Genomic DNA, 23,759 nt, shown 5'->3' with positions numbered 1-23,759 from the left:
GAAAGGAGGGAATGCGTGTGAGATGAACTAGTTATATAGATTTCACACCATATGGGAGCACAGGATCTCAAGGTGAATCAGAGGATCATAGATTTGGAGATGACCTTAGAGGTCATCTAGTCCAACCCACATTTTACAGATGAAGAGAAAAACCTGTGTCTATAACAAGAGAAGTGACTTTCCCATATCACATTAAATAGAAAGTAATAGTCATGATTTGAAATCAGGTCCTCTCATACTCCAAGCCTAGTACCCTTAGCAGATCTAGGTTCAAATCCTACCTCAGACACTTACTATCAACTTAGCCATGGACTGTTCTTTTAAACCCTGAGTCTCAGTTTGCTCATCTGTAAAATAGGGGATAACAATACCTGTTCCCAAATACCTATTCCAAAGGGTGCTTGTGAGACTCAAAAGAAGTAATCCATATAAAGCATTTTGTAAACTTTAAATCACTATGTAAATACCTGATATTATTACATAGACTCAGCCAAGCATGCTGTTTGCCAGAATTCTTGGAAATAAAATGTTTCCAAATATGTACTTTTGTAGCTTAAACCTGCACTAAGACTTTGAAACACTTTGTGTGTAAATCCACACAGATACACATGCACATGCACATACATATACATATACATATGTATGTGTGTATATTCAGACATTAGCTGTGTAACCCTGGGGCAATTCACTTAACCTGATTTGCCTCAATTTCCTCATCTTTAAAATGAACTGGAGAAGGAAATGTCAAACCACTCCAGTATCTTTACCAAGAAAATCCCAAATGGGGTCACAGAGTACAACATGACTGAAACGACTGAACAGCAACAGTATGTATGCATGTGCATGTGTATATTGCTTCAGTAATCCATGCTCTTTTGTTGAACCCTTCATAATATAAAAATAATCAGTCATTTACATGAGTGTTTTGATACATTCCTACAGAGATAGGATTGGATTTCCACAAAACTATTAATACTCAAGTCATTTTAAATTACAATCCCTTGTTATTAGGAACTTATTTGTTACTGTAATGGATCTCGACTGTCATCTGTGTCCTCCTTTCAGGAATGCAGTTATAGTGCCCTCTTTTCCTGTGTGGTGTGCCTTTACGCTCCCATAAATCCTTCATGGGACTCTACCTCCAAACAAAGTCTTTTGGCCTTTTGTGGGTAACAGTGAAATACTTGAACAATATCTGTCAGTCATCCATTGGCCTCAACATGGCTATACCATCTTCTTTTCTAGTAATGCTATTCTTTGATGATATCTTTTAAACCGCTTTTGCAATTTTTTGTTGGTCATATTCTGCATCCCACTCACGACCATCACGCATTTTTTCACTACCCTTTGGAGGACTCTGTAACTTTAGAATGTGATATTCCATGCTTTGTAACAATATTGTTTCACCAAACGAATATTACTCTCCATTAGGTTCTAACATATTTCCTAGCTTCCTAAATGAGATCCATAATGGTTGAGGTGAGTGTGGCCTAATTATCCCCACAGGAAAAACCAAGTGGATGAGGAATGCCTCTTTGTCCAGACCATAATATGCAATTGGATAGACAGCCCATATAGCCACTCCATCAGTAATATTTTGGACAGTCGTTGCAAATGGACAGTTTGCACAAGAGATTGGGATGGATTACTTATGGGAAATTACATCGTATTTTAATGACACAAAGTTTCTTCCTGAGACAAATCCCTATCTTCTCCCCCCGCCCCAAACACTAATACTCTTCTTATGAGCTATATAGTTGCAAGCATGAATTACTACTGGAAAAGAAAAATATAATTAAAATAGATTTTTCTCCTTTCCCAAATACAGTTAAGTCTATATTATTGTGAATTATGAATTCCCTGAAGTAGCCACATTTTATGTATCTGCACTGCCTTATTTCCATAGGGCTGGAAACAATGATCATATCTTATATAATTATAACTTTGAATAGTAAGAGTTCAAATACATGTGACCACTTCAGGGGATTCATTATTTGTGATCATCAGGACCTAGCTGCTCAAAATCTGTGTGTAAGGAAACAAGAAAGGCAGTGACAGGCATGATGGGAGGTTTTTACTTCGGAAACTATATCTGGAAACTCTGGTTTGGCTGTTCTGGCGCCTTATTCCTCAGTGATTTGTTTGTAAAAAGTATTCCCCCGTAGATATGAACTGCAGGTGAATATTGAACAAGTTTTAGAAGCAGTAGTGTTTCATAAATGGGGGTTGAATGGTAAATGATTTAAAAATTCACAAATAAGTAAATGAGTCCATTGATATTAAATGTATCATTTTCCACAAGCATTTATTTAGTGCTTACTATGTGTCAGATCCGTGCTGAGTGCCAGGAATACAAAGAAAAGCAAAATCTGGTCCCTAGCCTCAGGGAGCTCACATTCTAATGGGAGAGACCACATGCAGACAACTATGTATATGTAGTATATGTACAGGGTGAATCTGGAGATAAATCTCCCATGGAAGGCTCTGGGGTGGGGGTCAAAGTGACCAGGGATATAAGACATGCTAATAAGAGTAAACCATAAAAAGGCTGGAAAAGTAGGCAGGAAATAGGCTGGGAAAAGCTTTAAAAGGCAGATAGAGGATTATATATTTGTTTCTGTAGGTAATAAGGAAGATAATTGATTGTAAGCTGGGTGAACCCTATGGTCCTCTTGCCAGTCCCATACTTCATACTGAGACATTTCCATGTCCAGATTTCCTAGGCATACCCTCTACAACTGAATATGAGGCAGATTTTAGCATCAAAGGTGATTTCTTTAGTGTTATGAACTTACTCTCAGTGAATTCACCTCTCTAATCCATTATCTCACTTTCTAATATTCCCCCAAAAGTCAGAATTTATGACAGAAAAAGGAATACCACAGAGCTCAGGCAAAGAGATGAATTTGGACTTTGGAACACAGCACTCTGGGTTTTGGTTCCAAACTGAGTTCCAGACCAGGGTTCAATGCACCTCTTTTGAACAACTGTGAAATGATGCTTTCCGTTTTGACTCAGCAGAGCTCAGTTTGTTGTTGTTCAATTGTTTTAGTCACGTCCAGCTCTTTGTGACCCCATTTGGGGTTTTCTTGGCAAAGATCCTGACTGGTTTGCCATTTCCTTTTCCAGCTCATTTTACAGATGAGAAAACTGAGGCAAAGAGGGTGAAGTGACTTGCCCAGAGTCACACAGCTTATAAGTGTCTGAGGCCAGATTTGAACTCTGGAAGATGAGTCTTTCTAACTCCAAGCCCCATACTTTATCTACTGTGCCATTTACTTACCCTTAGAGCTTAGCTAGCTAGTTTTAAATCATCAGTTGTAGTAGACCTAAAAGGCTTTTATCCTGTACCCTTTCAGAGTTAAAATCACAAGCAGATGCTGCAGGATATTGTGTATTACTGATACTTGAACAAGAATTCTATAAAAGTGTGGCTACTTTGGTATAGCTGGGTGATTTTATCCATCATAGTACTTCTCACAGTGTTATACACACAGTAAGAACTTAATAAATATTTGATGAAAAACAAGTCAATCAATGAGCAGCATTGATTGAGTTCTTCATAGGTGCCAATATGTATATTAGCTGTGGGAGAAAAATAAGAGATATGCCCCTGCTCTCAACAAGATTGTAAAGGGACTAAGATACACATGGGCTTTCTGGAGGAAGGAATTTGGGGAGAGGTTTTAAAGTGGTCATGGTCAAGTATTTGGATTAAGCAGGAGCAAGGGAAGTTTCCAAGTACTACTGTTGTATGTCCTTTGTTCTCGAAGAGGAGTAGGACATCTGGAGGTGGTGTCATGACTTGCAATGAATTGGATTTAAGTGAGGGAGGTCTGTGGAGAGTCACCAGCCTCACTCTCTCCTCCAGAGCCATTTGGGTCCTGTGGCAAGATATACATCAGGATAACTAAAGAAGGCCCTACATATCTGAGGCAATTGGGCTTAAATGACTTGCCTAGGATCACACAGCTACTGTCAAGTGTCTGAGTACAGATTTGAACTCAGATCCTCCTGACTCCAGGGCCAGTGATCCATCTACTTTACCACCTACCTGCCACTTTCACGAAAAGAAAGCCCATGTGAAAGACAATACATCAGCAGTGTAGACATGGGCCAAAGTAGTTTGAGTAATCAATGAGAAGTATAACAATTGCAGTCCTTGTTTTGAACTGGTTAACACTCTGCTAGAGCCATGCAATCTTTTTATTTTGTATTTGGGGGGTTTTTTTGTCTTTTTTTTTTTTTTAGGGCAATGAGGGTTAAGTGACTTGCCCAGGGTCACACAGCTAGTATGTGACAAGTGTCTGAGGCTGGATTTGAACTCAGGTCCTCCTGAATCCAAGGCCAGTGCTTTATCCACTGTGCCACCTAGCTGCCTGTATTTGGTGTTTTTAACATCACATGCCACCATGTCTCTTGGCATATTTTCCACGTATTTTTTTTAAGTTTTAACTACAAGTGGATTATTAGTCAGACACTTGTGAGTGCAGGTTTGTGTGTTGGATAGAAAACCATCCTTCTTCCTTTCTTCAAATTCTCTCATAATTATAGATAATTGACTTGATTTCCATTAATTCATGATAACTGTCTTTAAGTATTTGAAGCACTGTGATATAAAAGAGGCATGAGACTTATGCATGGAACCAGAGAGCAAAGGTAGACACACATAACAATGATTGATTTCTTTTTTTGTTTGTGTTTGTGTTTGTGTTTGTTTTTGTTTTTGTTTGCAGGCAATGGGGGTTAAGTGACTTGCCCAGGGTCACACAGCTAGTAAGTGTCAAGTGCCTGAGGCCAGATCTGAACTCAGGTACTACTGAATCCAGGGTCGGTGCTTTAACCACTGCGCCATCTAGCTGCCCCCACAATGATTGCTTTCTAAAAGGATGATGGGTGGGGGGGGAAAAAAAAGCTTTACGATTGAAAAATTAATTTTTTTTAAAAAGTGTTTGTAGGCTACTTTGGGAGGTGGTAGCTGATTCCCCTTCATTGGAGGTCTTTAAGCAAAACCTGGATGATCATTTGCCAGGATGGGTACACTTGTAGAGTAAATTCTATTTCAGACACAGATTGAATTAGAAACCAATGAGATCAGTCAGTCCACATTTATTAAGTGCCTACTATGTACCAAGCACTATGCTAAAATCCCTTCAAACCCCAATGCTTTGTGATTTGGGGGATAATGTTTTTAATAGATACCTACCCAAAGTAGTTTGAGACCAGATGAACCTTTTTCAGGACTGGTTTTTGTTCCTGTTTGAGTATTTCTTTTTAATCTGTTCAATACTTTTTGAAATATTATGAATAAGAATAATTTCCTTTTTTCTTTTAGAGAAAGCTCCATTCCCACTATTTTTAGCTCTTATCATTTTATTCTGGATATTTAGAGCAAAGAAATTTTACTTGCTGCATTTTAAGTATTTCTGTGCTATACAGAATACAGAAATACTTAGTTCTTAAAAAAAAAAAAACCCAACATAAGTAATACAGTGGGGAGCTCTCTTTATCCCAAATTTTAGCTGCTTGTAGGTCACCTTTCAGTTGCTTCTCAAGATGAACTTTTGTAGAAATTGGAGCTCTTAACCAAGTCTTTTTGGTGACTTTTCCTATGTTGTTTTTCATTTAAGGACAACTCTGTTGCCTATATAGTTCATCACAATGTAGCACGATAAGATTAAAACAACCTTTTAAAAAACACACGACTTATTCAATAGAATACTATATGGGTTTTTATAAAGTCTTGACATTGGGATTAAGAGAAGAACAATTAATAAGTTCTTTGACTCAGACAAATAATTGGGTCTGCCAAGAATGAATAACACAGAATTAGGTCTTGGAAAACCTTTAAAATAAATCTTAGGAAACCAAGTTTAAAAGAATTTTCTTAACTTGTTCCAACATCCATTTGTAACCATCATTTAAAATACAGATGACACTAGATGGTGCTGTGAGGTTAGCAAAAGGAATTCCGTTTAGGGAAACAAGACTTATATACGCATTAAATCGAAGCCTATTCTGTGATAATTATACCCCAACCCATACCACACCTCCTTTTTCCCACCTCATAGAACTTTTAAAATCAGTGACCTCTCCTTGGTAAGCAAACCTAATAGCTTGTTAAAGTATTCACTTTAAATAAGTAGGTAATATAGGTGGGTCCTCTTTGTTTAATACACTTAATCACATTATCCTTTATTTTGTAAACTATAGTGGAGTTCTAAAGGAAAAATAGTCCATATAGAAAGATATTTAAAGCATGCTTTTCAGAAACATATACATTATATGGACTTACATTGATACACACACAACTTATTTTGACTATATGTTACAGATGAATTGCTGATATCTATCTCTATATATCTCATGAAGAAAGTTTCTATTCACATGATTACTCATGCTGATGAAATTACAGGTCCAAATGTTTGTGTGTATATGTGTATTTAAGAAACTTAAATAGGAAAAAGGAAGTGGGTGTGGATTCAGGAAGATGAATTCAAATGTTACTGTATCAGCCCTGGCCAAGTCACTTAATCTCTATAAGTTTTCATTTTCTCATTTAGAAAATGGGAATAATAGTAATATCTGCCATTCAGGGTTATTGACTGAGGGTCTAATGAGCTGTCAAGCCAATAAACATTTATTATTTATTATATTTCAGGCACTGTGCAAAGAGCTGATTCCCCCCTCCCCCCCAAAGGGGCAAGAAAGCCCTGTCCTCACTTTGCAAACCTTAAAGTACTACATAAATCTGATTTAAAACTTTTTTATTTTGGACAAGAGTCAAAGAAGATGGGCGTCATTGGAGGGATGTGATCTCTGGTTGCCATTTGCATATTTGATTATTTTTATTGTTCTCAACTAATTCTTATGTCATTAAAAGTAAGCATGCATTATAATGTGCCAAATGGTTATTTCTTGTTGCATTGAGTCTTCTCATTGAGATGTGAATATTTCAGAAACTTCATTAGTATGGTATTACATTAAGTTATGAAGTCTTACCTCTTTAAAAATCAATCTTCAAATCTCTTTCAGAGGATTCAATTATCAATCCTCATTAGAATTTAACCAAGTTCACATTAGCCAAGTAACCATTAATGACTATTTAGATAAATATTTATAAGTCCTAATTGATGCCCCAGGGAGTTTCTGAAGTTCCTTACTTAGCCAGGACTTTGTAGCTTCCTTGAAATAGCATTCTTGTTTCCTCAGCAGTTTGTCAGGATTGTCCATGTGGCTCAGTGGGAAGAATACTGCTGGACTTAGGCACATGCAGAATCTCTGCATTCCCATCTCTGCTCAGTGTCACGTGGGGTAGCAAGTCATTTCACTTCTGGGTATCATTTTTCTCATTTCTGCAAAATGAGGAATTAGATGATTTCTTCTATTCTCAATCAAAACTTTTAACTAGTGTTTGTTTTTAAGTCTATCAAATCACCTCTTCTGTGCTGACCACTCTGCTAGTCATTGGAGACCAGAGCTTTCCAGCTGCGAGGTACCACAGAAGACATTTAGCCCAACCCCTGCATTTTTACAAAGGATAAAACTGACAAAAATGAAGTAGCCTCTGTCCCCAAGGAGCATACAATCTAATATTCTACATGTGAATTATTTATCAGTATTACTCCTCACCCCTTCGGTCTTCCATGTGACAAAGGAAAATTTTGCTTTGCATCTACTCTGTATATTATGGATATATCTCTTGTCTCCCAATTAGAATGTAAGTTCTTGAGGGCAGAAACTACCCTTTTTTCCCCCTTTTTATCTCCTGAGTTTAGCACTATGCCCACTGCAAGTTGTTGTTTGTCCTTCCTATTTGAAGGCCAATGACATCACCCATATGAGGGATGTTTTGACTTGTGTGTGAGTTGAATTTAAGTGAGAGTTGCGTAGATTCTTTAGTCTCACTCTCTGTTCCAGTCATCAAAGTACAGTGGCAAGACAAAGGTCAGGATGACTGGCAACAGTCTGGGACGTAGTGAATGATCTTGGCATCTTCCATGTCTTGCCAAGCTCTAAGCGCTCTACATGCGTGCTTCAGCTGCCTCTGTGACCGGTTGGAACAAACTGTCCTCGTGAACCAAGTGCTGCACTCGGGAAAACTTAGATGAAGATACCCAGTATATTACGCAGACTCTCTTTTAGAAGATTTATAGGACAACATGGTTCTAATCCAGTGGTTCTTTTCTCTCCTCCCTATAAAAATCCCAGTCCTTTAACAAGAAAAGCCTTCTTTTGATCCTGATATGTCTCCAAGCATTTGCTTTCTCTTCCTACTTTGACAGCCAAACTTCTAAAGTTTCTGTATTCCTTATTTCCATTTCCTCATATTCTACTCACTTCTTATCCCCTTGCAATTATGGCTTCTAATTGATTGAAACTGTTCTCTCAGAGGTTACTAAATATTTCTTAATTAGTAAATCAGAGAGAGAGAGAATATGTATATGTGTTTATGTGTTATATGTATAAACATATATTCATACATATTTATACAAATTTGTATGTGTGGACATATGCACATATAAATTTTCATAATGGTTGCCTTCTCTTTCTTTACCTAAAGTAGGAAGTGTGGGAAGTATTTTTCTTTCTCTTTTCCTTGGGACCAAGATTGATCATTGCAGTAAATCAGAGGTTGATAGCATTTCAGTGTTGTTTTCATTGGAGTAGATCATTTCTTTGTTCCCTTCCATCTTTGATGTTGAATGGCGAATTCTAGAGTAAGAAGCTAGAAAATGTGTATGTGAGACACTCATAGGTTACAATAGCATTAGAATAAAACTATTAAATGAGATTCACAGGATGAGGTTAGATCACACAGTAAAATCCCTACTGTCCACACTAAGGAATGAATGATGGAGAATCTCCCCCCTCCCCCATCTAAAACAGATAAAACATCATTTAAATTAAACTTTATCTAAAATTTTGGCATCACGTTTATTTTAAAATTTTACTTGAGATATGTTAAAACGAGTTCACATTCTCTGTACATGCATCAGTTGATTTGTTTGACTGAATTTTGCCTTAAAATTCTCATTCTAAAAAATAATTCAGTGTTGGTTGAAGTATGGATAGGTATGTTGAGAATGGATTAAAGTAAAATAAAAGTAATTAATTGGAGAGTCATTATTTAATTTATCCAACTCCTTTATTTTATAGATGAGATGATCCAGAACCAATCTGAATAGCCAAGATTTAAAAAAAAAAATGCTTACAGATAATTCAGACTGCAGATAATCCGCATGTGGGTAATTGAGAATTGATTGTTAAAAAAAAAAAGCTTTCATGTACAACTCACAAAACTTTATTGTTTTTGGGCAATGAATGAAGTCTTTCTGCCAGAGAGGCGCAAAGGGGAACAAACCCCTTTTGTAACTGTCTCAGGCCTGAAATGAGGGCGTGTCTATGCTTGAATTAGCTCAGGGGGGAAGCAGCACAGCTGCATTCTGCATTTTTCCCCCCAAATGACAGACAGGCAGTGCTGTGTCGAAGACAAGTGAGTCAAGTGTCCAAGCCCATTGGGACCTGTTTAGCCATACCTTAAAACAAATATTTTTGAACTGGTGAAGGCTGATGCCTAATTACAGTGCACTTAATTATTTACTGGTTCAATCACTGAAAACTAGTGAATTTTAATTGGTCCACTTGGAAATAGGGAATTGTTGCTTTTGTGTTTTAAGTACAGCACATTTCTAGTGTGTGTGTCTGTGTAAACTGAGATTTAAACCATTTTTAGTGTGCTTGAAGAGAAAACTTTGGCTTGGGAAGAGCAATATGGTATAGCAGAAAGACCAGTGAGGAAAATGTGAGAAAGCCTGGGTTCTATTCTTATTTCTGCCCCTAACTTACTCTTTAACCTGGGAGAAATCCCTTATCTTCTCATTTTTCCTAATCTCTCAAACTCCTGCTATCTTGAACTTGGGCAGTCACTTGAAGGGCCTCATTCTCTTTTTCTGTTAAATCGGGTTATTAGGTCCCATTCCCTACCATCTCGTCCATCTCTAACATTCTGTGATTTAGTCTGTATTATGTTATTGTTTCACTACTTTCTGGAGGAAAAACTGCTCGAAGGTTTAAAAAAATTTTTTAAAATTACTTGTGGCCACATGTTGGGGAAGGGAGAGACCCTTTTTGTTTGTTTTCTTCCCACATGAATTTAAGGTATTTGACCCAAATATTGGAAGAAGTTAATTAACCTAGTGTTACAAATAATCAGTGGTAGGAAAATCAGGATATAGGAATATGGATTTTCATCTACTAAGACTCATTCCTACTCCAAAATTTCCATCTTTATGAAAGACACTTCAAACACATCAAACAACTATTCTTATAAATAACAGCTGTGATTTATAGAGCAATTCAAGCTTTCTGAAGCTTGAACCCAGTGATATAGATCCTATAACAGTTTTATTGTTATCATTTTAAAGATAAAGAAATTGTGACTCAAAGAGGTCAGTAAGCTTTTCCATGGACACACACTTAGGAAGTAGCATAGTCATGATTTAGATCCAAGCTCTCCTGGATAGCCTGATTCTGAAGTCTAGCATTTTTTCCATAGTACCAGGCAGCTTTTTTGTTTGTTATGTTCATCTGCCAGGTATTCCACTCCCCCCATAACTTTTATTTAGAATCTATTTTTATATTTATAACCTTTTTATATTTATAGTTTATGCCTAAAACCTTTATTTATAACCTATATACATTTTTATTTATAATCCATATAAATATTATACTTGATTCCCAAAATAGCCTCCCTTTTAGTATTCCTTATTAACACATTTTTGGGGAGGGGAGGGATGGAGCAGTGTAGTTGAATTTGACAATATACTCAACATTATAGTATGCTTCTTCTTCCTTTATCTGGTTCATCACTGGTCATTTCAATCAATCGGAGGTTGGTAGTATTTAACTATCATTTGTGTATATGTTACTGAGTCTGCTTTCTTTGTTTTGTATCAGTTTATAAAAACCTTCCTATGATTCTCTCAAGTCCTCATTTGTTGCCTCTCTGGAGCAGCTAGTTCTAACATCCTATTTTCCTATGAAAATTGTAACCTTAAATACATACTGAAGTATTTTCTAAAAAGGTTTTCATTAACTACATGCTTTGATAGATACATCTGTGCCTCCTCCACAAATGAAGATTAATGACTCTTCCTTATCTTTTCTTCTGTGATTCTTGCCCATATTTTTCCATTAACCTATTGAGTCAGTCAATCAAAAAGCACCCATTAAGCATTTACTGCATTCCAGGCATTGTGCTAAGGACTGAAGGATTAAAAAAAAAAAAAGCAAACAAGAAAAATACCAACATGCTGTCTACCCTCAAGGAGTTTAGGTACTCCTGGGGAGGGACAACTTGCAAAATAACTATATCCTTACAAGATCTATACTGTGTAAAGGGAAAGAAATCAGAGGAAAGACACTAGGGGTGGTGTGGTGAATGAACTAGGAAAGGTGGGAGAGTATTGCAGGAATGGGTTACAACCCATGAAAAGGCACAGGATCAGGAAATGGAGCGTCATGTTGGAGAAGGTAGTAGGCTGTCTTAGCTGTATTTCAGAGAGTAAGGAATAAAGGTAGGAAGGGGCCATGGCAGTTACAGAGGGCTTTAAAATGTCAAATGGTATCGGGAGGGGCAGCTAGGTGGCACAGTGGATAGAGCACCAGCCCTGGATTCAGGAGTACCTGAGTTCAAATCTGACCTCAGTCACTTGACACTTACTAGCTGTGTGACCTTGAGTAAGTCACTTAACCCTCATTACCCCCTCCCCCCCACAAGAAGTACATTTATTATTAAAGAGCCTTTAAAAAATGAAATAAAATGTCAGTTTCTTTTATTAACTTTGGACTTTAACCTGACATCAATATTCATCACATAGCAAAAATGTTAAATTTTAAATGAATGATTCTTAAATTATGCTATCTTTTGCTTTTATAATACCTGGTTTTCACTACTTACAAGATCACTCAATAAAATCTGAATTTCAATTTTGACAACTTAATACAGATAGGAAGTTTATTTGAATTTTAAGAAAGCAGTTTTAAAAAATCTGGTTTTAGCAATATACTTACTAGTTTACTAGCCCCAGTGTTGAGTTACTAAAAATGGACTAAAACTATGTGGCTTCTATGCTGAGCAGAAAGAGATTTTGTTTCTGATGTTACAGAAGTTACAAAATCATGTTAAAAGTGATTGTGGGGCAGCTAAATGGCGCAGTGGTTAAAGCTCCGGCCCTGGATTCAGGAAGACCTGAGTTCAAATCTGGTCTCAGACACTTGACACTTACTAGCTGTGTGACCCTGGGCAAGTCACTTAACCCTCATTGCCCTGCAAAAATTAAAAAAAATAAGTGATTGTGATGAATATGTCAGAACTGTTCATTTTAATTTATTTTCCTTAGGGATGGGATATTTACGTAAAAGAGTTTTCTGTAATATACCAAATCATAACCTTTTCCTCCATTCCCCAGTTTTTCAAAGTGTTAATGAGAGTTTAGATCAGGAGACCACACTTTTGACTTGGGTAACATATGAAGGTTTAACAGAAGAAGGAGCATTCGAATTGGAGCCTTTAACCATGAGTCTTCAAGTTGCCAATAATCGATGAAGTAGGGTATAGAAGTTGAAGAGAATAGTGTAAGCACAAATATGAGGGGGAAATAATGGGGAGTGTGTTTGGGGAATGCATGTGAACCACTATAAGGCTGGATCATAAAGGATGTCAGAGCTATTACTATAAGGCTTGGAAGTCTGATGGGAACAAAATGGCAAGATAAAAGGATTGGGAAGGAAGAGGGCTTGAATATCAGACAAAAATGTGAAGAACCTTCTTGGGTAGGCATGAAAGAAACAATGGCGTGGCCTGATCAGTTTTTGTAGATTATTCTGGCAACCATTTTTATTTGGTATCTGAGAGGGAAGAGACTTGAGACAGGATAAAGAGAGGACAGGTGCAAGAGATAATTGTGGAGAAAGAATGGACAGGGCTTTGTGAGTAACTTGTTATAAGGGCTGTTGAAGAGGGAGTAGTCAAAAATGACTGAGATTACAAGCATGGGTTGACAGGGAGAGAATTGTGGAGCTGCCAACAGATACAGGGAATAAGTAATAAGAGTCGTCCTTAAAGAAGAGGATGGGTTGGGGCAGGTTTTAAATACATTGAGTTTGAGGTGCTGACAGGACATCCAGCAGGTTGTTGGAAACATGATTCTGAAACTCAGGAGAAGGAGCTGGGACTAAAGTTAAAGATTTAAGAGTCATCTGCATTCAAGTCAGAGTCATAAACCAGGTTGTAGTTTGACAAATCTTTTTCAATACATGAATTATTAAGTCGGTACTTAAGACCTTACATTTCGGGAACTTGGAAGAAAAAAATATTCATCTTGGTGCCAGTCAATCAGTTAGGATAAATAAATCCTTGGGCCCGTTTGTGAGTTCAGGTCTGCCCACACTAGTTTAGTTACTAGTCAGCTCACACAAGCCATAAATTGTAGGATTTAGGATTTAGACTTCTTAAGGACTTGTGATATCTTTTAGTCTTTAACCCTTTACTGCCTCGTGGGTAAAGAATCATAAAGTAGCTATAAAGTGACCATAGTCACTATCAGAAGAGTAAAGAGAAATAGCAACTCAGTGGCACAGTGGACAGAATTCGGGACCCAGGACTTCCTGATGTCAAGGTTGGCTTTTTATCTACTCAACCATGCTCCCTTTTCACTTTGTGGATTACCCATGACAAATTTCTAGTTTGGGATGAGTTTTCACTTGCCACTGAGCAACCTTCTGGACACCTCTTAGAGTTAGTGTGTGTATAGAACATGCAAACTAATTTTAATATTAGCTTTAAGAGGCGTGGAATTAAACAAATCGTTCTGCTGCTTCAAATCAGAGTACCTTCCAGAGCCAATATTCAATGTACTCGTAAATTAATGACACTCGTGTTTTGACAGACATAAAGTTCATCAAGAAATACTTGTTGAGTATCTACTATATATTAGATTAGACACTATACTAGGCACTGTAGGGAGGGGAGAGATGTATAGCTTGACATCTAGAGAAATAGAAATATAATTCAAAGTAGAATATGAAGATGGAAAAGGAACATGCAGTTTTTTTTTGGTGAGGCAGTTGAGGTTAAGTGACTTGCCCGGGAGACTGGATTTGAACTCAGGTCTTCCTGAATCCAGGGCTGGTGCTCTATCCACTGCACCACCTAGCTGCTCCTAGGAACATCCATTTTTAAAGTGCTTGGGCACGATGCTAAGCACTTGACAATTATTATCTCATTTGAACCTGACAATACCTTTGGGAGGTAAGTGCTATCATTCCCTTTTTACAGTTGGAAACTGAGGCAGGCAGAAGAGAAGTGACTTACCTAGGATCACACAGCTAGTAAGTGTCTGGGGCTGGATAAAATTATTTGTTAGGGAATTGCATTAGAGTGAATTTTTGTTGTGTGTAAGGGACTATATGGACTCTTATTTCCCTTCCAACTCTTTAAGATTTTACAATCTCAGAGGTGTCGGAGGTGATTTCTTTCTGGGTTGGAGGAAGTCTTTAGAGGTCGGGGATCAGGGAAGCTTAATGGAGGTGGTCAAAGGCCTTGAAGCATGGATTGGAATTTGATAGGTAAAGGGAAGAGAAGAAGGGAAAGCTCCCCAGTAAAGGACAAGATTGGGGACATAAGTGTTTGGCAATTGTTGAACAATTCAAGAATGTGTACTGTGACTCAACATTGCCTACCCCAATAAATGTTGCCTTTCAGAGAAGTCAACTATGGAGGTAATCACTTGCCTTAATGGTTCTGTCATTGCTTAAAAGTTTCTTGGCACTCCTGATTGAGACTTGCTCTCAGAGCCAGTTTGTGCTAGCCTGCAAAATCACTTATTACATTGTTGCCACATCTTAGGTTTCTTTTCTGTTTATGTGTTTTGCTTTTATATCACATCCATTTCTGAATATACCCCTATGGAATTTCCCCTTGGCAATCCTAGCCTTAGAATAAAGATTTAAGGGAGGGGGGAACAAGAGGGAGGCTGTACCCTCCCCCCCCAATATGTACCATATCTGACAATGTATTTATTTAATACTCTACGCTGATAGACTCCTTTTTAGGCATTAAAAGGAGGGAGGTGCGTTTTGTCAACTCTTTTCAGAGGCCCAAGCTAGGTCATGCAGCATTCAGCTTCATTTATTATTCTTTCCACTTACATTTTTGTAGTCATTATGCATACTGTTTTCTTAACTTACTTCACCCCATCCATTTATATGTCTTCCCATGTTTCTCTGAATTCTTATATTTGTCATTTCTTATAGGACAGTAACATTCCATTACATTCACGTTCCATAGTTAATGTAACCATTCCCCAAGTTAGCCACACATTTTTTGGATCTGAGTCAACCCCTACTTCTGCCCTCTATCTTATTCACAGACCCAACTTCAAATTACTTTGAACTATTTGTTAAAATTAGAAGGGCCATCAGAAATATTACCAGTGTTAGTCTAAAGAATGCACCATAATTCCAAAGGCAATTTCCAGACATATTTCAAAAATAGTTTGAATGATGGTCTTGTCTTTGGAATTGTGGCTTTATATTTTATTATAACTATATTGTATGTGTAATCAAGATGTAATTTTTCCCATTCAAGTTCATGGATCTCAGATTGAAAACCATTGAGAGAATGAAAGAATTCCCTTCATTAATGCATATCACACTCTTTGCATGTGCCCTCTCCATGAAGATTCTCCAAAGAAAATGTGCTTGGAAGCCTTCCCCTTGATATTTCACCTGTCATAATGAGTACCAGGGGAATACTCAAACTCCCTGTTAACCATTTTTCCCCACTAGCACCAGCTACTTCCCTTTCTAGGCATACATTTCCTCATGTAGCCTTTATGCCAGTAATAATCCCCAAAAGCAGAGGCTTCCAAACTTTTAAAAATCATTTACTGCTAATGGTAAAAAAAATGTTGAGGCTTCCAAACTAATTTTCTCACAAAAGCCCTGTAGGTCATTTAATAAGTATTTATTAGGGCAGCTAGGTGGCACAGTGGATAAAGCACTGGCCCTGGATTCAGGAGGACTTGAGTTCAAATCCAGCCTCAGACACTTGACACTAGCTGTGTGAGCCTGGGCAAGTCACTTAACTCTCATTGCCCTGCCCCCCCCCCAAAAGTATTTATTAAACTCTTCTTATAATTCAGACTCTGTTAGGCACTAGAGATAGAAAATAAAGAATGAAGCTGCCCCTTTCAAGGAGTTTACGTTCTATAGAGGGGAAGATATCACAGGTCCGTAAGACCATGAGCACACAGATAAGAACTGTACCTGTGATTTCAGTGGCACAGGGAACATCTGGGTGAGAAAAATTTCACCAGTGCATGTCAGTACCTTTTCTGCATTTTCTAGTTTTAGAGAGTTGCCTAGAGCATTGTTGTCAAACTTAAATAGAAATGGGGGCCATTAAACCATATGTAAGGATGCTTGTGGACTGCATATTGACTTAATTTTCAAATCTAATGTTTTCTGTATTTTATTGTATTTTTATTTACTTTGTCAAATATTTCCCAATTGCATTTTAAACTGGTTCAGGCTGTATGCATGAGTGTTATGAGCTGCACCTATATGATACTTCTGGTCTAGGGCACTGAGAAGTTGACTTTGCAGGATCACACAACCTGCAACTTTCTGAGTCAGGACTTGAACCCAGATCTTCCTGGTTTCAAGGCCGACTCTCTGTCAGTTATGGTGCACTACCTCATTTATAAATATATGTAAAATAAATACAAGGCAATTTTGGTAGGGAAGGTAGGACATGGTTGGCATATTGGTCATTTCTTTTAACAAGTATTCATGTGTTCAAGGAATATTTATTTTTTTATTTTTTATTCTTTCACGTATATTCATGTATATTCAAACAAAAACAAATGCAAACATTGCCCAGGGTTTTTTGTTTTGTTTTGTTTTATTTTGTTTTGGTGAGGCAGTTGGGGTTAAGTGACTTGCCCAGGGTCACATAGCTAGTAAGTGTCAAGTGTCTGAGGCCGGATTTGAACTCAGGTCCTCCTGAATCCAGGGCTGGTGCTCTATCCACTGCACCACCTAGCTGCCCCGCCCAGGGTTTCTTTTTAAAGCCCCACTTTGCATTCTGAATCTATCACAGTGGTTGAGATATAATAAATATTTAATAAATACTTGATTTGACATTTGTGGCAGTAGGTAGGCAGTATACTTCATTATCAGTCCTCTAGAACTCTGTTTGCAATTAAGGAACATTAGTGAGAGTCATCAGTGTATCTGTATAGTGAGAGAGAAAGATCAATAAGACATAGACCCTGCCCTGGAATATATAATAACAACAGTAATTAATAACAATAACAGTAACAATAATAGCTAGCATGTATGTAGAGCTTTAAGATTTACAGTACACACTTTTTATTTTATCCTGAGGACAATCCTGGGAGGTAGGTGTCATTATCCGTTTTATAGATGAGAAAATTGAAGCTGATTTGCCCAGTCATACTGCTTATAACTGTCTGAGTTCAGATCTGATGTTGGTAAAATGTATCTTTGACCACAGAATAAACTGTCTTTCTTCACCTTAACCTTGTATCTTGTCTGTTTCCAGATGACGACGTGGACTTGGAAGCTTTGGTAAATGATATGAACTCCTCGTTTGAAAGTTTGTACTCTACATGTAGCATGCAGTCAGAAACTGCCCCCCTCCTTCAAAATGGTCAACACAACCGTAGCCAGTTGCCAACCTCAGGAACAAGTGCCCTCCAACAGCAAGTGTCCCCAAAACAGAAAGTTCAGCGCTCTCAACCCATGCACATTCTAGCAGTCAGGTAGGATGAAAAAACTTCTTGGAGAATTGTTGTGTTTACTAAATGAAGGGACTGTGAGTAACCAGTATACTTTGCATGTTAAAATTATGCTAAAGCTACTTTTTTTCCCTCTCATTTTATTCTCTTTGCTTTGTGTAGAAATGATGGGCAGGATAACTAGCAAATGATAGAAACATGTGTTTCCAATTGTTTGCCTTTATTTTTGACTTTGCCAATATATTGAAAATGGGAAGCTGTGTTTTAATGATGCATAGGCAAAGACCAAGAAGTTAAAATGGGCAGCTGCTTTACATAGTGGATGAGCACTGGACCTGAAGACTGCCTCAGAGGCTGATTAGCTATATAATCCTAAGCATGCCTCTCTGTCCCTCAGGTTCCTCCTTTGTAAAAAGAGGGGCTGGGACTGTGGATATCACTGAAGAGGCTGTCCTCTGGAGCTAAATAAAATCAGTACAGCTACACACTAAATCCCCCCCCACCCAGAGTGGATCTCAGCTTCTAATGTCCTTGTCCCCTTCCATTGGGATTCATGGCATGAAGGGTAAAACAGTCCTCTCTTCCTCAAAGTATGAAGTATAAAGAACCTTTCATGGGTCTCCTGGTTGGGAAATCCATTGTGCTCTGCTCTCATGAAACATCTCTCCAAGGTTGCAGGTTCACTACCCTATTATCTCAAAAATACCCTATTCCTTAAAAAAAAAAGTAACCAAATAATTAAATAAATGAATAAACAAATAAATAGACAAATAAATTAATCAGTTGATTAATTAATTAAATCAGTATAATACCTTCTATAAACAGAAATATCTGGGAGACTTTCCCATCTGTGGCATAGGTGTCTTCCTTTTTTACACAATGACCTTGAAGGTTCCCTTCCAACTATAAATCCATGAGTCTAAAATGTTCAACACTGAAGTATGTATGGGTAAATGCCCTTTCTTGGAAAATTGAATTACATAATTTCCATGCTTTTTATTCTGGTTTGAATGGACCAAAATATGAGCCTGTAACTACTACACCAGTAAATATATAGCACTTTCTTATTAGAGTTTTCTGGCTTTGACCACCTGCTTTCTTCATGCTCCCTGATCCTCTTGCTCAGCCTATTAGGCATCAGCTACTTCAATTATGGAACCCAAGTCACTCTTCTTTAGGTGTTGACAGTTGTATCTCCCCACTATTTACTTCAAAAGCCCATAGGTAGGTTGGATTTCTAGAAGCTAGAAGTCAGGATTCCACAGTACTGATATTGAAACATTGATATCCATTACAAAGAGGTAATGGATTTGGGGTGTAGAATTAGAGGTGTGTACATAGCCATTCAGGGATATTTGTTTTACTTGATTATGAGTATTTGTTAAAAGAGACCTCTCATGAAGTGGGAGTAATCTATAAATGTATGTAATAGAGAAACAAAACACATCAATAAAGTTACCAAAAAACAAAACCCAAATATAGTCGATAGAAACAAAAAAGAAAATCCTTCAGTCTCTCCTCTTATCTATTCTGCATGGTTTATGCCATTTTGTGTTTACTGAAATGACCACCAGCACTTCACTTTTCTCTGCACCTCCCCTTTAAGGCACATTTTTCTTTAAAAAGGATGCTATAGAATGCTAAGATATATTGTTTTGGTTTTTTTTTTTTTAGCACTATGGATGTGTCTTTTTCTTACATGCTCTTAATATTTTTTTACCTGCCCCACTTCTGAGGGGGTGTCTCAGTTTTAATAAAAAAAAAATCTCAATTCCCCAACATGGTGGTAGCTAACTCCTGTGACTTAGGTGCACAACTTTGCAAATCTTACAGCACTCTAGGTATTGAAGTGCCAAAGACTTAGCTGGCCAGTGCTGGGGCTGCTGGCAACTCTCCCAAGTACAAAGCCAGATTAAAATGCATTTGTGAAATATGTAACATAATAAATAAATCAAATAGAAAATATTAATATGTAGTTTTAAATATCTGTCCTGCAGGGATCCTTATGTATAGATAAGTATCCTCTTTCTATTTTTGAGTTTTGATACCCCTGCTCTAGAGAGGTTAGTGATAAATGTAAGTAGAATGGTTAAAATCATCAGTCATTTCAAAATGTTATTTCAATCAAAGAATTTCAGAGTTGGGAGGAACCTTAGAGGCCATTATCTGCAATGAAGAATTTTTCCATGTCTCTTCAACAAGTGGCCATCCACTGAGAATGAGGAAACACACATGACACCCCAAGAGCAGGATTCTACTTTTAAATAGTTCTAATTTTAAGGAAGGTTTTCTTTCTAGTGTCCATCACAGAGCCCTTATTTCTACCCTGTGAGGCTAGAAGAACACAGTGAATCCCTCAGTCAGTCGACAAACATTTATTAAGCTGTTATAATGTTCTAGGCACTGGTGTAAATACTCAGAATGCAAAGAAAGGCAAAAATATGGTTACTGCTCTAAGGGGATTACATCTCCCTTCTTTGGACAGTTTTCTACATGCTCTTGTTTTCTGTTTCAAATTGTATGACCTCCTTTGGCCATCTGGTGAAACCTATGAGACCCCTTCTCAGAATAAGGTTTTTAAATGCAGAAAATTTTTCCAAAAACTTTTTTAAAAAGTTCATGGAGACTAAGTTAAGAACTCCTGATTTAGATACTATCATACATTTTGGGTGTTAACAATCCAGATAATCAATTTATATATGTCTGTAATCAGAAAAGAACTTTATTAGAGTACCAAAGGGGACCATGACACAAAAGAGGTATCTTTTTTTTTTTTTTTTATGGCAGGGCAATGAAGGTTAAGTGACTTGCCCAGAGTCACACAGCTAGTAAGTGTTAAGTGTCTGAGGTCATATTTGAACTCAGGTCCTCCTGAATCCAGGGCCAGTGCTCTATCCACTGTACCACCTAGCTGCCCAAGAGATGTCTTTTTGAGTTAGAAAAGCTTTGTTGTTATCTTCTGACCTAGATAATTCTCCATATAGTCCAGAAGTTGTTACTTGGGCCATTTGCCCTCCAACATTGGGCAGAGAACTGGCCCTGTGGCAGGGAAGACCTCAGTTCAAACTGATCATCTGACACTTAGTAACCATTTGGCCCTGGGCAAGTTACTTCTGTTTGTTTCGGTTTCCTCAACTATAAAATGGGGGTAATCATAGCACTTACCTCGCAAGGTTGTTGTGAGGATCAAATCAGATAATATATGTAAAAGCATTTAGTCCAGTCCCTGGATCATAGTAGGCAATTAACAGATGCCTTTTCCGTCCCTCCCTCCCTCCATTTAATATATTTCAGCTTTACCTTGCATTTTATGACTAGGTTTTAAAATAATTTTTGTGCCTAACTTTCCCTCAGCTATGAAATGGGAAAGTTTTGCAATGAAAACAACCACTTGCTACTTTAGAATTGACACAACAATTAATTACTATTTCAGGGGGATCTCCATGATACCAGGGTGACGTGAACTTTCATTGTCCATAGGCTCTTAAGAGGGTAGGAATAGTTTGTTATCCAGATTTGATTGTATAATGTTCATACTTTCAAATCTGTTCTTTTTCCCCCTAGACCTAATGTGTCCATTTTTCATCTTTCCTGATATTTAAAAACAAGGCATTTTTATTATTGCTTGTGGCAGTTTTATTGACCACTGTTAATGTCCCTGAAATAGAGTTAATTGTTCACCATTCTTTAAATAAGTTAATTTTATCTTCTGGTTTTGCAACCACATTTTAAATTATTACCTTATCAGTTACTCATCAACAGTGCAAAAGCTGTGAAGTAGTTTTTAATCAACTTATTCAAGGTTTCTAAATAGAAATGACCATTTGTTTTCAGAGAAATTCCAAAGTAGTCTTTTTTAATAGTGAGTTTATACCAGCACCCTGTTATATGTTAGTTGTGGAGCATTTTCCCGCATGTGAATGTTTAGGGCATATAATAGAGAATCTTGTTAGAAAGAAAACCACACTAAGCTTCAGCAATTGACCACTTGTTTGAAGCAAACAAGTCCTTTTATTACTCATTTAAGTCACTTTGGTTAAGTTACTCAACCTCCCTCAGTTTCCTTCTTTATAAAATAATGGAGCTGGACTAGATGCTCTTTATTGTTCTTTCTAGCTCAAAGTCTATGATACTAGAATCTTCCTAACCATGAACTATGTGAATTAAGTACATTTTGCTGAATTTTTTTCAAGATTTTCCTACTGTAGTTATTTTACTGCCAATTCTGATGTCACCCTACTTACTATATGCTTCTTCTCTATCCCCTTCAAACTTCATTCAACTCCTTCAGCACCCTTTCTTGACTTTATGGAATTCTCAGGCTTTGACTGTACCCCTCATTTGGAGCATCCTAAGATCCTGTACTTAAATTCTTCAATGGATCCATATTCTCACCAATGTTATTAGCCCCTTGTTTGGAGCAAGCAGTAACCCATCCACTACTTGCTACTGTGTGCAACTCTTATCCATGTCTTTCTATAAATCCACCTTACTGGATACATACAACATGCTAGAGAGCTTCTTGTAGATATTTCTTTTCTTTTCTTTTTTTCCCAGGTAATGAGGGTTAAGTGACTTGCCCAGGGTCACACAGCTAGTAAATGTCAAGTGTCTGAGGTCAGATTTGAACTCAGGTCCTCCTGAATCCAAGGCCGGTGCTTTATCCACTGCACCACCTAGCTGCCCCTTCTTGTAGATATTTTAACATCACATGTTTACCTGATCAGCACACAAGCCATCCTAACCGTATGTTACCTCTCACTCTTGCTTCTTGATTGGAATATATTTTCAAATCATACTTTCACTACATTTCTTCTTTGTTGCTTCTGGCATATAGGTCATCATCAGTAATATGCAAGATCCTGCTTATACATACATTAATAGCTCCATTGCTCATTGGGCCACCCACAATTTTGAATCTTCAGATAGTGTTATGTTCTTTCTGTAACATGCTGAGCATGTAGATCCCTGTTTTATGCCTTATTTGAAAATGATAATGTAAAGAATTAATTGTTATTTGAGGTTTTTATGCCTCAGTGTGCACTGGCCTGGGGCTCCGCAAACTGCACGGTGCTCCACCCACTGGTTATAGCCATTGCCATGACGCTGGCACCTCACATCATCACCACTCGCTGAAGCCTACATAGGCCTGGCAAAATTATAATGATTGGAAGCCTAGTGAGGGCAGTCATGTGACTGTCAGAGCGGCCATCCAATTGGCTGGGGGCTGTGTGGAGTGTGTGGGGAGGAAGGAAGTTTTTTTCTTTCCAGCATTCTGGCTGGAAGCTCTGCTGTGTATTCTCAGCTGATTCCTGGGCGGTATTATTTTTCAGGTTGTATAATTTCCTTTTCCCCATTTTATTTCCTTTCCCTTGATCCTATGGATCCTGTTTGTGTTTTTGTTTTTTGTTTTTTTTTTTAAGTTCGTTCTTGTTAAAATAAATCCTGTTCTGTTTTGAGGGAGGCTGCCGGTCTTCTTCCTTGCCCCAATATTGCGGCGAGCCACTTAGCTAACACTCCCCAATTAAAAATTGGTCCCCACAATATCACCATTTTGTAGGCAATAGCAACCTCAGATGCTATATTAGCTCATTGATGCCTTTTCATTATATAGCAAGTCACGAGCCTTGACAATGCTGTTCTCTTTGTGAATAACTGATAAATAGCATCTTTGGAGTGGTTTATGGAGGTTTTGCATCTCCAATAATTTTAAAACCAAAGCAGTGGGATTCTAAAGTCTTTCTCTCTCCTCTCCCTCCTTCCTTCCCTCCCACACACTCTCTCTCTCCCCCTCAGAAAAAAAAAGTGGCATTCTCTTGAACAAATGGAACATCAGATACATACACATACACATATATTTATCTCCCAGAATCTTGGACTCTACCCTAAAACCCCATCTCATATTTTTCTTATGGGTTTAAATCTGAGGTC

The 23,759-nt window shown here is 37.6% G+C and overlaps 1 protein-coding gene across 3 annotated transcripts in view; it reads left to right on the top strand.

Annotated features, from left to right (window-relative positions):
• GRB10 (growth factor receptor bound protein 10) overlaps positions 1 to 23,759 on the top strand; it is a 278,346-nt gene that overhangs the window by 154,497 nt on the left and 100,090 nt on the right. For all 3 annotated transcript variants that reach the window (XM_043971116.1, XM_043971134.1, XM_043971125.1), the window contains one exon: positions 17,633 to 17,852. In XM_043971116.1, coding sequence (XP_043827051.1) covers positions 17,633 to 17,852 — 220 coding nt within the window. The remainder of the gene's footprint in view (positions 1 to 17,632; positions 17,853 to 23,759) is intronic.

Source organism: Dromiciops gliroides, chromosome 1 (genome assembly GCF_019393635.1).
Source record: "Dromiciops gliroides isolate mDroGli1 chromosome 1, mDroGli1.pri, whole genome shotgun sequence".
Classification (NCBI taxonomy): Eukaryota; Metazoa; Chordata; class Mammalia; order Microbiotheria; family Microbiotheriidae; genus Dromiciops; species Dromiciops gliroides.
This window is presented reverse-complemented; position numbering and strand designations above follow the sequence as displayed.